This window comes from Heloderma suspectum, chromosome 8 (assembly GCF_057233095.1).
Source record: "Heloderma suspectum isolate Gila_16-S chromosome 8, 16-S_ref, whole genome shotgun sequence".
NCBI classification, from domain to species: domain Eukaryota; kingdom Metazoa; phylum Chordata; class Lepidosauria; order Squamata; family Helodermatidae; genus Heloderma; species Heloderma suspectum.
In genome coordinates this window covers 23,946,666-23,963,117 of record NC_139465.1, presented here as the reverse complement: position 1 = coordinate 23,963,117, position 16,452 = coordinate 23,946,666, and the positions used below count along the sequence as shown (strand labels likewise).

The window sequence follows — 16,452 nt, the reverse complement described above, 5'->3', positions numbered from 1 at the left end:
CCTTCACTCCTCCCCCGGCAAAAAAAAAAGCGAGAGCGAGAGAAATGGGCGGGGTTTATTACTAACGGCTGCTGGTTGCTAAGGAGAAGGAGGGATCAGTAAGACGAGCAGCGATTGGAGGAAGGGCGAGGGTGCAGCTAATCGGCTCGCGGCTTGTTCCGGCGTGGTTGCGAAGGAGGAAGCGTCTCTGTTTTCTGTAGGGGAGTTGTGGGGATTTGTAATCCCCCCTCCCTCCCTCCCTCCGCGGCCTGGTCCGTACCTGTCTCAGCTCTTCAGTTCTCATGGCGTTTTATTTCAGGAGAGGCCGAAGAGGCCGGTTTGTGAGTATTCGTCTCGGGAGGCCGAAGGTCCCCCGCGTCGGGAAAGGGGAGGGTAGCAGGCAGCCTCCTGCTGAGGAGAGGGGCCTTGGTTGCTATGGCTACCAGGGAACTCGTCCATGCCTCTCAAGCGTTGGGTGGATGGAATGAAACCTTGTTAGGAAGACGGGGAGAAGGAATGCCCCCTTTGGGGGTGTGGGGGACACGCGAGGTGAAATTTTCAGCATGGTGGCCATTTGTGCGTCTCCAAAAAAGGGAGGATATGCATCACCAAAAAGAGCAAAAGAGGATACGGATTTGCATAATACCTGCATACAGTAATTCATATGTATAGATGCAAATTTAGAAATAATTACTATAATTTAAATAGAAATACGCATTTCACTGTAATGGGGAAGACTGTGACCCGGTAACCTGTGTTCCTCCTGAGTCTGTTGTCTTCAAAGCCCCTGTTATCCATTCTCGTGGTTCTCTATCTTTAATCCAGACTTGGGCATGGCAGCTTTTTAAATAGACCAGGGCGGCTGGCTTACACTTTTTCCTGTCACTGCGTCCCTCTCCTCCAAGCCTCTACAGGAGGCATAAGGTGCCTCCTGCTCTGCATAGGATATTCGTAAGCCTCCAAGTTACAAGTACCCAGGGCACAACCCATAGGATTGTGCCCTTAATTATATTAATACATTCTCTTTTGCGTCATGTTCACTTCCTCTTTGTTTTTTTGGGTGCTTGTTTTGTATTTTGAGTACAGTTTCATTATCTTAGAATAAATCTGGAAGGACGGTATGTTCCAGAAAAGGATATTCTTATGCAAGTCTAGGGAAATTTGATTTATACACACAAAGTTGCCTTGTGTAATGTCACTTATATTGAGGACATCTAGCTCGATATTGTCTACTATGAATTGTAGCAGCTCTCCATAGCCTCAGGAGAGATCTTCTACTTCTTATCAACTTTAACTGGAGATGCCAGGGACTGACCCTGGGACTATCTGTATGCAAAGCAATACTGCATATTAGGATCCTTGTCACCTTCACTGTGTAGGCATTATTGTTAGGTTGTTGCTATTGTAACATGCCCAATGAGAATCACCCTGATTAATCCTGGCTTTCAAGGACTATGTCCAGCTGAAAACTGGTGACATATTAATTAAATCATGCCTGTTGTTCTGTGCACATAAATATATCTGCTTCCTAGAAATAATCACCTAGGAAGAGTTAATTACAACTTTCATTTTAGAATTCACTGTTATTGTAACTATTCCAGTTGCTCAGTTTGACTTGTATTGTATTTGTTCATTATGTTACTAATTAATGTTATGAAACCATGCATTTCTAAATCTGGAAAATATTCTGCAGAAAAATATAGCAGTAGGATGTTGTAACCCCCATGGAAACTTTCACCTCACATTTGTGTATTGGCCTTTAGGGCATATTCAGTACAAGTATGCAATATATGCAGCCTATTATGTATTTACTCAAAAGTAAATCCCAGTGTATTCAGTGGAGCTAATAGGTAAGAATGCATTGGATTATAATATCAGTATGAGAACAAATTACGTTGTGTTTCTACACCTTAACAGACAGATTTAGCTTGTTGCCCCACCAATTCATATTGGCTGCCTTTTTTTAATCAATGAAAGCCTTGGTTGATCTGATTAAGCCAGTTAAAGCTATCAGCATTATTCAGTAGTATGGCTTTGAAGTGGTTAAATGTTTCATATAAACAATATGAATATATCAGGTGCTCTGTTTCTAAGGATCCCAAAAACTCTGGAACCAGTTCTGCTTGTCCCAAGAGACGGGGTGTGTGTGTTTCACAACAGCTCCCCAAGAAGAGTTTCAATGAAACAGAGGAGTTCCAAAATAGTTTTGTAATATGACGTGGTATTCTGTTCGAGTCCTTTATATACTTAAAGTAGCTCTTTGGATTCTGTTCATATACTGAAAAGAAAGTCCTACTGAAATTAGTGAGACTTATAGTACTACAACCCCAATCATGTTTACTTGGAAGTAAGCCCCACTGTGCTCAGGAAAAAGAATGCATAGGACTACAGCCTGAGCTCCAAATAAATGTGTTTTGGATTGTGGTACTCATTTGCCACTCCAAAATACAGAGCTCTGGTCTTCTTCATAGTGCTTTGAAGCACTTTGGGGCATTCTCAGAGCATTGATAGAGATGGAAAAATCCCAGACACCTAGGGCCAGGATGCACAGAACTGTAAGACTAGTTCTGTCAGTCTTAGGAGGCTTTATACTTGTGTCCCTTGAATACCATCCTTCTATGCTGCATGAAAATCTGCTTTTAAAACTGAGGAGAGTTTCAAAAGCAGTTTGTGATATGGCAGTGGAGTAGGCTATTTAAAGGGGGGAATGTAAACAATTCCACTGGGTTAGTACAAGCTCCTTGTGTTAGCTGAAGCAGCTCTTTGGATTCCAGCTTTAGAAATCTGATATTTACACCTATAGATTATCTTTCCAGCCCTGGGTATCCATTGTCTTTCATGGAAGTGCCATGTTTGAGAATATGGGCTCCTTAAAAGAAGGTATATCTGTCAAGTATAGAGAAGCTATATAAAATTTGTATCAGTCATTCCACTACAGGGAACAGTAATCTGTAATCAGTATTTCGTTGGAATCTGTTAGGCTATAGAAAGAGTAAGGAGCAAACAACATTTCAAAAATTACTAATGGCCTGATCCAAGGACTTAGGGCCTCTCCACAGAAATACTTAGGGTGGAGTATAATAGTTATTTCAGTGTAATAAATATTACTAATAGTAAGATCATGCATACATTAGAACCATTTGGGTCTGCTGCATACATTAATCTGCATGTAAATATTCCTCCCTTTTGTGTTATTTTGTTAGTCCTTGTGCATGTGCAGTTTTGTGTTTTTCCATTGTGTTAGTTCAGTCATTGCCAACTAACTTTATTTTAAATTGTCTAGAAACATATAGCTCATGGCCTGATCCCTGCAGCTACCATAGCTCCTAAACCTGCCGTCCCCCGCACCCCTCCCCCTCGTAGTCCAAACCCTTCTCCAGAAAGGCCCAGGTAGGTTTTAATGTTTTTCATCTCTTGATTACCAGTTATTACATGGAATTAAAATAATATTTGGGGGAAAATGCATGTCTCTACCTTGCCTGTAGCCATTACATAAACCAGCTACATGCCAGCAATATATAGGGTTGCAGCCTGGAAGGAGAAGGTAATTTGCACATGGTAATTATGTATTAATTTAAAATTGCCTATTGAGGTTGGCCAGGAGAATCTGTTGATCAATGAATGAAGAAACAATCAGAACAGTCTAGTTGGTGGCGCAACTGTAGATGGGCTATTTTCATAATATGCAAAGCGTTTACTCTCCTTCCTTCCAAGAACTGGTTGACTGATATATTGCAATGATCACAGTATAAGTTCCTGAGGATCATTCTCTAATATTATAATAAAGGCTGCAGCCGATATACACACACACACTCTTGCACATATGAGGGATGAATGTGTGCATCATCTAAAAATGAAGAAGGTATGCTTCTTGCTTCAGAAATATTGTTTTAACTCCATGCAAATATAATTGATTGACTAAAATTCATATGCTCAATTCAAATATATTAAATCAAATTGTAGCCCTACATAAAATCACATTTAACATTAGCATTGCAAGAGATCATTTGCCAAGCTTATAGCTTTTGTAATTTATCTGACAAATAAGGAGTATCTGGATAGTTTGCATACATTTAATTTAGCCCAGGCAAGCTATACCAACTTAAATGGTGCTCATTATACGTTATCTATTAAGCTTTCTTTTTGGCTTACTTTTATTTACCACATTTATATGCCACCCAATAACATTCTCTTTTAAAGTCACTACTGTTTCTCCTTTTTTCTCCATTAACATGCTTTCAGATTCTATTTTTTCTATCCAACATTTTTTTTTTACTTTTTAAAAAACTTGCTCACGGTATAGCATCATCTCTTAGGGTGAGTTTATGCCAGAGGTGGGCACCCTGTGGCCTGAGTCTCCTAAAGGTAAAGAAGAAAGGTGGGGATGAGTGGGTATACTTCTTATACTATAATTCTGTTGGTGCATGTATGGCAAAGGTCAATAGTGAACATTGTGAAACTTAGGAAGCATATTTATATGTCCAACATTATAGAAGCCAATAAGACTTCCTTGTCTGTTATTCAGGCCTGATTCAGACATAATGATCTTGGTCTGATAAACTATGGGTTGTTAAAACACCATTTCCCGTTACATCCAAATCAGGAAACTGTGGCTTAAGCTTGAAACACAAACCAGGATATCAAACCAGCATCTGATCCTAAAGTTATATCCTGGTTTGTAAACAGAGATTAAGCCACAATTTCCCTGTTCAGATGTAACAGGAACTTGTGGTATAACAAACCCTGGAAGTTCTCATGATTGCATGAGAAGGAAAGAGGGAGGAAAGGGAAGGAGGGAGTGCATGGGCACAATACTCATTCTTGGTCTACTAAACCATGGTTTAGTAGATCAGGAATGTTATGTCTGAACTGGCTTCTGATTAAAACATCACCTACAGGAAGGATTTCTTTATATTCCTGTAGTAAACAGGTAAATTTGTTAATGCTTATTACCTATGACCCACACGTGTAAAGGTTTCCCATAGTTCCTGTGGCAGAGAAACATTTATCATGGCATTGACCTTCACTGTGTGTGCTGAGCATTTCTGTGTCATAGCAGACAGTGGGAAACCTGCACACATGAAACAAGGTATGTACATTGGAGTTGCTGGATTGTGGCCATGATTTGAAGCTCCGCATGTGCAGTAGGATAGCCTGCTGCAAAATAAATTAGTGAATGTACTCAAGGCTCTTTCCCTTCCCATAGCTGATAAGGGCAAAACTCTGCTATGTGCATTAATCAACTGTATCATGACATGTTATGTTACCCTTAAGCCCTAATTCAGTCCTCATCTAATTTCAAAAGACAGTTTTACATGTTAAGCTCTTGACAATTAAAGGAATGTCCGTCCCCCGCCCAAGTTCTAATCTGTGGAGAATACTTTTAGTTTTTAATTTTGTGTTTTCTAGATCTGCCCTGGCAGCAGCTATTCTTGTGACAACCCTTACTGGACGGACTGTTGCCATCCCTCAGCCTCGTCAACGATCTTTTTCTGAAAGTGATACCAGCTACTTGCAGGATCAAGAAAACTATATTGAGCCATATGCCACAGTCACTGAGCTGCGAATGGGGTAGGATAGACTGCACATTTTCATACACTCTATCAACGGTTTATGAATAAGAACTGTTAGGAAAGTTGTAAAATACCTCTTCCCTTCTCCAGTAACAGAGTATGATTTCAGCTTTAAAGCCCAGTTCAGATGTAATGGGAAATGTGAGTGAGACTGCATGAGCGTCAGGTTCACATGCTTTCTTCTCTTCCTCTTTCGCTTGCCAGAAGAAGAGACTGAAAGCATCTCTTTTCCATTTTAAACTTACCACAGTTCCTCATGTCATCCAAACTTGGAAAACTGTATTTTGCTTACGGTTTGAGAACAAGCCAGGATCTGAAACTATAATTTAAACAAATCTTAGTTTCTCAAGTCCCTATTTTGTGGGTAAATGTAGTCAATCTAAAATATTTTTTTCAAGCGAAAGCTTTTAGTCTCCAGGGCATAAAAAATGAGTAGAGAGAGAGAGGAAGACAAAGCACAATAGCTCAAGCCTCATGCAGGCTTGTTCATGTAGTGGGAAATCATAGGAAGCTTCCTTATACAGAGTCAGACCATTGGTCCATCTAGCCCAGTACTGTCAACACTGGCTGGCAGTGGCTCTCGAGGGTTTCAGGCAGAATTCTTTCCTTGCCCTACCTGGAGTAGCTGGGGATCAAACCTGGGACCTTCTGCATGCAAAGCATGTGCTCTATCACACTGAGCTACGGCCCCTCTCCAAATCATGGTTTCATATTACACTGGAGTGAAACCTTTGTCTTCAATGGAAGTATCTAATTCTAAATTCTCACTAGAAGTTGAGCTTGATACACATTTTTGTCGTTTTGTAACCTTGCAGATATGGAATGCAAAAATATATATCCAGTGCAAAAGTAGTATTAATATATTTTCTGCTTGCAGTCCGAACTGCAGGAGTGATGGTGATGAAAGGAGTGTTGTGCAGTCTTTGGAAGTATCCGGCAGTTGTTGTGACGATGAAGACATGGATACGTATCCTTCAGACACAGAAAAAGAGCCAGATCCAATCTATCAGGTTATTGATAAAAAAGAAAGCATTAGCAGTGAAGCTTTGTATACTATTCCACACAAAATTCAACGGGTAAGTTTCAGGTGTATGTTTCCATTAGCTATCTGAATACAAATTGCAAAAACTATAAATTCTTGTAATTACATCTGCAAAGTTATATTATTATTATTACGCCCCTTTTTTATGTGCAAAAGTGGTTTTCCTTTACACCTTATCTGGTTCCTATTTATCCCTTAATTTTGACAGTGAGAACACACCTCTCTCTCCCGTCCCACCCAGCAATAACATCTAATCCAACTTGCTACCAGTTAACAGGTGTTATAGTTGTGACCGTTAGGGGGTGCTATTCGTATTGCTTATGTAATGATAAAAAGATTTTTAAAGTGAAGCATGAAATAAAGAGAAGTAGACTATTACCATGATGGAAGACAGGTTTTTTTTTTACTTTTACTACTTATATAATGAGATAACAATCCATGATAGCTGGCTGAAAATATCAGCTGTATTCTATTGACTGAAGTAACTGGGATCATCAGACATAGCAAACTGGCAAACTTATCAGTTCAATGCCTAAATGATCATTTGAGAATTGTGTAGTCCGTTTTCTACAAATTCCAGTTCATCTTGTGGATTTTTGTTAATAATTTGTAGCATAAACACCTGTCCAAGTTCTGCATGTACAGAACAGTCCTCAAGATTTCAATATCCAGGTATCATGCATAAGCGACCACAATTTTGATTCTGTGCCATGCAGCAGTTAAAGCTGTAGAGCACAAAGTTCTTTGGCTCAATTCAGGTATCATGTCAAACTATGATTAAGGAAGCTTAATTTTGTCTGATGTCTAAATTGACAAACTATAGTTTGTGATAAGACAAAATCAGAAATCATGATTTGAAGTGGTTGTGCAAATTGTGGATTATGGTAGCTGTGGTTTGTGGTCTCAACTGATGAACTATACTAGCAGCCATCACTCTGCTTCTAAAGACTGCTGCATCATGAAGATGAGGGCGAACTTACAAACCCAAATGCTGGGAGGACAAAAAAATTAAAGTAAATCAGCAACTTTAAACCATGGTTAGCTTGCTATAGTTTAGAAGCTCAAACCATGGTTTGGATTCTAAACTGTAGTTATTGGAACCCATGGTTTGTTGTCATGTTTGAACAAACACCATCTGACAAACCATGATTTTCAGGTGGCCACTAAACCAGGATCTAAAACTGTGTTTTGAAGCTGGTTTGACATTACATCTGAACCAACAAACTATACCTTGGGGTACTGATTTGCCCCCAAAGGCTCTTGCCTGAGATAGTGTTTGAGGATTCTCAGGGATGGCGTGAGAAGAGGGAAGTTGCACAAACTGTAGCTTGCCTGTACAGCTGGAACACAAATTGTGGTTTGAAGTGTATGCTGTATTTAATACAGCCCATTATGTCTAAACCAACCCTTTGTGTGAATGCTTGTTTAAGAAGTCAAGAGCTATTTCCTCACCAAATAGTTTCCAAATTATCTTCCTGGGAGGATAATTGTAGCAAGGTATTCTATCACCAGAATTTATGAGCAGATTGGGCATCATACTTGGGAATCCAACCAAGGAAGGTATTAACTCTGCAGCCAGACTGGCTGAAATATGTCCTCAGTACTCATTGATTTATTTGACTGTAAAAGCTATTTTTGAAGGAAGCCTGGCAATGTAGTTTTTACAAAACGCTGAAAGCTGTGATGCCACAGTGATGAGTTGAGGCAGACGCTATGATTCATAAAGCAATCTACCGGCACAAGTCTCTACCTCCGATGCCAATTGATTTTTTTCTCCCCTTGGTGGTATCAATTTGTATTTCTTGCATCTGAGGGAGCAAACAGCTTAACAGTCCATTGTCACAGTAGGTTAGAGCCCTGTACCAAATGAAATTAAAAATGGAGTAGACAGAAAAGCGTTGGAAGGGAAAGAAAACGAAGGAAAAACACGCAGTAAAATTCAGTGTTTGTGTAAGGAGGCAGAAAATGGCCTTAGGTGAGGCATTTTTTTAGAAAAGCAGGAAGGGAACAATTCTGAAATCCTTCATTGTGTATTAGTCCCACTGAAATAAATAAGAACCCTTGGAGATATAAAGGTCAGGGTTGCAGGCTAAAGGGTGAGCGACATGTTCAGAAAAAGATTGTGACTCAGCCCTCCTGGGTCTCTGCCACTTCAGAGTGCAGGTGGAGGAATGCATGATTGAATGCTTCTCTACATGTGGAAAGCTAACATGACAGGGGAAAGGGTTCTCACTTTGCCTTCTCTCTGACAAGATAGTTTTCTGTGTGCAGAGATTTTTACAGGGGGGAGTGTTCAAATATATAAGCCCTCCACCTGCATTCTGAAGTGCTATACTTTTACTCTAGAGGACTGTATCTCATGTGTTTTCTGAATGCATAGATTTACTCTAAGAATAAAAGGTAAAAAAGAAGAGAAGATAACATGTTAGAACTGGCACAGTGCTAACAGGAAAAGCATTTAATGGTATACAATCTGGTGGAAGGATGTATTCTGTTCAGTGCCACAAATCATATAAGAAGGGTATCCTAACTCAGAAACCACTGCAAATTTCCATGCTTTATTTTGATGTAATGAATAAAGTGCTGCAGTCCAGTTAGATTAATCGATTAAAAAACCTTTCAGTCGATTAAAAGGGGCCCCTGATTAAATGGGCAGCAGATTTTAAAATATATCTTTATGAAAAGTAACTGCAAGTAGCAGGTGCCACCTTGGGAGACCCATTGCTCCTTCTCTCACTCACTCACTTGGCAGGTAATGCCTCTTCTAAAATGGTGCTTGCCGAGGAACATTATTTCAGCAGTAACCCTGCATCTCCCCTGATTTTTTTTAAGGTGATAAACAAGCTCTTCTCCAGCAACAAGGCTACCCTGCCCCCTACATGCATTGCGATAGGATGGGATATTGCAGCATGGGCTCCAAAGCCAGAGTAGTGCACTATAGAACTAAAAATCAATTGTTTTATTTATCTCTAAACCTATCTGCCTATATGTGGCTTTTTTCTTAAACAAGTATTTTAGTTCATATGCAAATTTACTTAGACTTCATCAATTAATTAATCAAAATACGATTCAACTACTAAGTTTTTTAAAAATTGGACCATTACTGTAACATAGCGCCTGGATTTTCTCTTGCCTAAGCATAAGCAAGAAACAGGAACATTCAGGACAATACATCCTGTGTAGAGCTTAGTCAGTGGCCTTAATGATAAATGTCTTGGCAATGCAAGAAATGCTACTTGTATTACCATGCTAGCCAGTGCAAACTAGCTCTTTTTGATAATTTTATTTACAGCAGTTTTATCCTACTTTTCAGCTGAAAAAGGCTTCCAGAGCTGATTACAAAGATTAATATTAAGACAATTTATACAATTTAATTAATATTAATATAAGCAGGTGGCACTGACTAGACTGTCCCCATGCCAGTGAAAAAGAGGGAAAGAGGAGATAGTTGGGTGAGGGTGGGGGGAAGTTTGAGCATGCAGGTGGAGGAGGGAAGAGGGAGAATGAGGAGTGGGAGAGGGCAAGGGCGACTGGGGAGCGATGGTTGGGGAACAAAGAAGGAGCTGAATTATGGGCAATGGACTGAGCAGGAGAGAAGAAGCTAGAACCACCCCTCTCTTTATCATGTATACTCGTGCCTATGGAATTTTTGTTCCTTTAGGTAGTCATTTAAGTAAGGTATGTGTGTTCATTTACCCAAGCATGCACATTGGTCATGGGATGGACTGTGGATTTATATATTTTACTGCAATAATTTTACTTAGGAAATTCTCCCAGTATCGACTAGTGGCAATGGTGAGGAAGATGATCCTTCTATCCCTGAACCTGCTTGTCTCATTCATCCAGATATCCAGGTAGAAGGTAAAGTTACTTCTTGTTTTGAGATGAAATGCTGTGAAGTGTCATGACAAAATAAACAAAACAAAAATTCAAAGTAATGTTCCAAACTCATCTCTGAAAAGTGGGGCTTGCAACAGAATGTTGCTGCGTATCCCTAAGCCCTAAGAGCAGTACTCCTATTCAGGGCTCCAGCCAGCCTGGAGCAGGAGCCTTGTAGTGTTGTCCAGGCCTCCTGGTGGTGGGGGAGTTTCAGGAGTGAGGAAGGGATAAAGGACATTTTTTTCAAATGTGCTATGTAGCTCTGGTGGACTGCCAACCTTAAATATGAGCATTTTATAGCTATATATACTGGAGAGGGGGCACTCACCTGAAGAATGGGAAAGGGGAAAAGGTGTCCTATTCTCTTTCATCTCTGTATAGTCCTCTATAGTGAAAAGGGGCATTTTTTAACCTCATAGCCCGCATCCTCCTATTCTAATCCCATCCCCCATCCAGGATATTTACCATAAACTGTCAGGGACTTGAGCAGGTCACTTCCCACTCTCCCCCTGCACTCCATCTTCCTTTTCCTTTTTTCTCCTAGCATTTCATGTATCAACCATTCTCAACCATAGACCTGACTCACAGGAGGCCTGTTAAAGCAGTCAGCCTGAATATATGAGGCTAGAAGGTGTGACAGGGGGAAGTGGGTACATGTGCCAGCTCTGTCCCCAGTGTTGCCTCATGTGCCAGCTCCACCCCTGACCTTAGCAAGTTCAGGGCAAAGGTCTGAAGGGTGTTTCTAAACATGTTCGAACAAACGCGCATAGGAGTTTCTCCATGATTACAAACCCTGTGTTATTAAGCCAGCTTTATACTGTGGCTTCATATTCTGTCCTGTTTGGAAACTATTAACTATAGTTTCCTGGTTCTGACTAAATGGGAAACTCTAGTTTACTGCAGCTTCCTGACTTGTTTCTTTGCTCATTTGAAGGTAGGAACAAAATGCTGCATGCAGGTGCACAAAGCTCGTCGTTCACTTATTAAGGTTTATTAAACAGCAGTCTGATCATCTGAACATGGTAAACGGCTGTGTTCAGATGTGTGGTTTTTTTTAAACATGGTTGATTGTAATAAGGACGGATCTGTGCAAGATTTGGGCTTGCATGCTCCTCTCTCCTCTGGTGCAGCTGCAAGAGGAGATTGGAAGCTTTTGCTTACGTTTTTTATTAACTGCAGCTTGTCATCCCCCCCGCAAACTGTGGTTAATCTTAACTAGTTTATTTGGAACAAGCTGATTTCCAACCATGGGTTTGCTGAAATTCTTAACTACATTCTTAACACTAACTAAAGTTTAGAGTTTGACTATTACACTAGCCTGCATTTAATAAAAAATGGAAGCAAAAGCTTTCTATCTCCTCATGGTTGTGTCAGAGGAGGATAGGGGAAGGGGAAGTGTACAAGGTTAAAGTTCACACATGTTTGTTCCCATCACAGCCGTGATTTATCATGACATCCAATTGCAGCCAGTGTGTTTTTTCAGATTTCCTGACCTGCTTGAAAATGGGTGCAGGGGTCAAACCAAGGTTTGAGTGTGAGACTAGAATGGTTTCCTGAATGGGCATCTCAACTCTTTCTATGATGTCTCAAGTCTTCAAGGAAAATACCATATTGTAATTTGTATTGCCCCTTTTCTAGCTCTCTTGAATGGAAGTGCAGGGCCCATACTAGTTTTCAAACTTGAAATATAGAATGGTGTTCTGAATGTGCACAGCACATCAACCTTAATTCCAGTCTCTCAGTGTTCCATCGATTTACTGCAATCAAACAAATGGAATGACAAATGGGAAAGGCATACAGAGTGCCTCATTTCACTCAGCCTAATAGTAATATAATGGAAAAGGAGGGAAACTGTGACTCATTTGAAAGAATTTTTGAAACTTAATCTGCTGTGCTTCGCCTTTATCTCCCAAAACATACACTTCAAAACTTTTTTTTATTTTGAGCTACTTCAGATGTATTAAGGTGTACTTCAGACCTTCTTTATTTTTAAGGTGTATTACCTTCTTTATTTTTACAGAAATTGAACATTCTGGATTGAATTTTAAGGTAAAAGCAGCATAAAGGTGCTTCCGTTAAATATTTTTTAAAAGTGTATTTAAGGACCTGGCTATCTGCATATCGGTGTTCATCTCGCTCTTCTCCAAGACGTTCAGGACAGCATATATGGTTCTCCCTCCATTTTATCCTCACAACAGCCCTGTGAGGTAGGGCAGGTTGAGAGTTAGTAACTGGTAAGCTTCATAGCTGAGTGGAGATTTGAAGCTGGCTCTTTGTAGTCCTAATCTGATACCACTGCACCATGGATATGATGCAGAAGCGGAGTAATACTTGAATGGATGAAACTAATTTTGAAACTTCACAGATGGGCTGTCCATATTGCCTTCTATCATCAAACAACCCTAGAAGGCAGACCAGTAGTATTCCCATTTTCTAGAGGAAGACTGAGATGGAGTTTCAAAAGTAGCTTGAGATATGCTATGGCGATCTTCTACATACAGGGAAAACCAAAAAATCCCTTCCAGCCTGCCAAAACCCTTGGGTATATCTAAAGTTACTCTTTGTATCTGAGTTATAGAATTCAGACCTCTGTTACTAAGACACCTCTTGTCCTTATGGCTTCTCCCATCTTCTAGTTACTGGGGTAGAATATTCAAAAAATAACAGACGGCAAGGTAATATGTTATGTTTCTTGGGGGGTAGGAGGAGGAATATGTTTAAATGAGGTATAAATAATGTATAACTCTTGCTTAATAGCTTGCAAGACTAGGTTATCTTGATTGCTTCTTCCTTCCATATACCATCCTCTGGTAATTTTGTTTATGCTGTTGTATGTGGAAAATGTTTCAGTAACACTCAAGTTTAAAAACAATTACAGAAATTATAACGGCAAGAAATTATCTTTTAAATGTTCAGTATATTCTTTCTGGAGTTGCTACACAAATCCTATTAGGAAAGGAGTCTCTAACAGGAAATTACATTGCATTATTTTGTTTCTTCGGTAGGTAGAAAAAAACTCAGCTGAAAATCCATTGAATGAAAAGCCTCCACCATCCCCAGGTACTAAGTCTGCTTTTTAAAACATTGTTGTTGTAAATTGGTTATGTTGGATGCTATGGGTTGATTTGGAAGCTAAACCATAGTTTTAACATTATTAGAATGAGTCTAGGTGAGTCTCAGACTCACATGTTTCCCCTATTGCCTCTAGCATAGCCATGAGGAGGAGCTTATGAAGCTGACTTGTATCCACTAGCCATAGTTCAGATAAACTGCAGTCTAGGGTTCAGACGTCATGGTAAAATGTGGTTCAACTAAAATGGAAGTGGAAGCTTTCAGTCTCCTCATAGCCATACTACAGGAGAGAGTGAGACCGGATACTCATGTAATGCCGATTCATCGGCTAATTAACCCATGGTTAGACTAAAGCTTGCTGATTCTACTTTGCTTCCTTTTTACAAAACAACCCAGGAATGCTTCATCTGGTGTGACATGAACCCAGAACTCTGGATTGTTGAGGGGCAAACAACCCAGAGTTTTAACCCAACAACAAACCATGGGTTCAAACTCTAGGTTGTTTGTCCTTCAACAATCCAGACTTCTGCATTTGAAAGTTGCAGCAAACCCAGGAATGGGGTGTTCTGGGTTGTTTTGTAAACAGAAAGCAAAGAGGAAGCGCGAGGGATCATGAGACAGCATGCCTGCTCACTCCGGACTAGCCATGGGTTCATTAATCCATAGTCGTCATGTGCAAACCAAGTGAGGGTATAAGCTTGAGGATTACTGTGATGTGTCCTTGAACTGGCCTATATATTTACATTGCAAAACATAACACTTCATCTGAATTCAGTTATAAATCTAGTTGCAACTGTATTTACTTTATGTGATGTACTCATGCTTTGTTTTCTTATATGAATAATGATAGTTCATCTTAGGCAAATAGATTTGGAAAAACTGAGTTCATCTTGCACAGGAAGTTTTGTGATAACTGAAAAGCTATGTGTAGTTGAAAACTCTACTTTTCTAGCTGAGAAGTTTTCTAGCTGGGAAAAGAATGATTCCTTGTTCTTTGGTAGTGCTAGCCTGTGTCCAGTGCCCATTTCCTGTCCCAGAATAACATGTTCTTTTTTTGGCATGTGGAGGTAGCCTTCCTGTGGGAGGATAGCCTGCTTGCCGCTTGAGAATTTAAAAAAAAAAATTAATTTTTATTTACAATATTTATATACCACTCTGCATCAGAAGGTTTCGGAGTGGTGAACAACATGATAAAAGAATAAAACAACAGGTTAAAAGAGTTAAGACATTTTTAAAAAAGACAAACCCAACAAAGTGGAATTTAACAAACCACGGCTGGTCATGCAAGGAAGGCCTTTTGGAATAACAACGTCTTCAGGAGGTGCTGGAAGGAACACAATGTTGGCGGCTGCCTGACCTCTAAAGGCAGGAAATTCCACAGGAAGGGGGCCACCACACTGAAAGCTCTTTTCCTGGTGGACTCCAACTGGGCCATGGGTCCATGTGGAACCACCAGGAACATGCCCTCTGATGAACTCAGTGATGGGGCAGGTTGGTAAGGAAGGAGGTGCTCTCTCAGGTATCCTGGCCCCAAGTTGTTTAGGGCTTTGTACACTAGTACTAATACCTTAAAATATTAGGAAAAGATAAAGGGTTACTGCTGAAGTAACATATGTACTGTCCCAGTGTAAATCGCTTTTCTCCTATTAATGATTTAGTTCAGCCCAGTGGGGTGAATGAATTTGTGATATACTTTTGAAACATTGGGTAGAACGTATGGAGTTGGCTACATATTTAAGTTTTTTGCTTTTTCTATAATCAAAAGCAAAAAAGAAGCTGAAATGTTTAGGATTACAATGAATAATGCTTGGGGAGATCTTGAATACCTAAATCCTAATGGCATTCGCTTTATAATGAATAGGTCTTGCTTACATCATGCTTGCTTCTAAATAAGTAGTGGCTTGGATGTGCATGCGGCTGAGTATTCCATTCCATTGATAGATGTAGCAATGCGCAGAAAGCAAGGACAGATGGATCTCCCTAGAGAAAAGTTCCAGAAATTAAAAGAAGAAAACTGGCATTTAAAAAGTGCAAATCAGACCCTGTTTTCACAACTTGAGGAAACAAAGCAGCAAATGAAGGAACTCCAGTTAAAAGTTAAGAAATTTGAAAATGAAAATAGGCTATTTAAAGGAACTGCACAGAATCCACATGGTGAAGGTGGGAGTGAAGGTATTGTAAATGTAACTGACCGTATTTATATATGAGCGAGAATAATACTGTACAATTACGTTCAGTCGAGTACTGTTGAATCTTTTCCCTCTGCATTTGACACGAATGTATCTGACACATATTGAAATAATGTTTGAAGGGTGAGAGCATATAGTTGAGTGAATCTTAATGTGACTGAATCTTATTAGTTAAAAATGAATGATTTATCTAGAAAATAGTACTGGAAAAATCGTTTTATCCACAATAAACCAAAAATGTTTAATTTAGTAGAGACTACTTGAATATACAATGCATGGAAGTTTAAGTTATTGGTTCCAGAGCTGCTCTTTACCAAGGATCCAGCATCTAATTGACTGCAAAGTTAGAAAATCTGTCCTAAACTCTGTTGTTCCCCCATGTATATTCAATAGCCACATGCATATAAATACAAGATTCCTTCCTGCTCTTGTAACCCAAGGCAGAGCCTGGTTAGGTTGGAAGGGCCCTGAGGCTTGTTACCTAGTCAGTTTCTCTGTTCTATGGGAGGCTGCATTAAAGAGTCTTAGAGCACAGTCCTATGCCTGTTTAGACAGAAAAAAGTCCTACTAGCTGGGGAATGCTGGGAGTTGTAGGACTTTTTTCTGTCTAAACAGGCATTGGATTACACCCTTACTAATTTAGCATGAAAGCTGAACTTGGTGTGTACCAGAGAGCTAGTAGAGCTAGGTGCAGCCTCTTATTACTGAGAGGATGTGT

The 16,452-nt window shown here is 39.8% G+C and overlaps 1 protein-coding gene across 5 annotated transcripts in view; it reads left to right on the top strand.

Moving 5' to 3' along the window:
* The first annotated feature begins 100 nt into the window (after window positions 1–100).
* The window catches only part of CEP89 (centrosomal protein 89), an 84,292-nt gene continuing 67,940 nt past the window's right edge, over window positions 101–16,452 (top strand). For 2 of the 5 annotated variants that reach the window (XM_084813095.1, XM_084813098.1), the window contains exons 1-8: window positions 156–320; window positions 3,263–3,369; window positions 5,389–5,550; window positions 6,430–6,628; window positions 10,359–10,455; window positions 12,494–12,522; window positions 13,479–13,533; window positions 15,487–15,717. In XM_084813095.1, the coding sequence (XP_084669221.1) occupies window positions 282–320; window positions 3,263–3,369; window positions 5,389–5,550; window positions 6,430–6,628; window positions 10,359–10,455; window positions 12,494–12,522; window positions 13,479–13,533; window positions 15,487–15,717 (919 nt within the window). In that variant the 5' untranslated portion in view covers window positions 156–281. Of the gene's footprint in view, window positions 321–3,262; window positions 3,370–5,388; window positions 5,551–6,429; window positions 6,629–10,358; window positions 10,456–12,493; window positions 12,523–13,478; window positions 13,534–15,486; window positions 15,718–16,452 lie in introns of all 5 variants that reach the window. The other 3 variants (XM_084813094.1, XM_084813096.1, XM_084813097.1) reach the window with 3 other exon arrangements.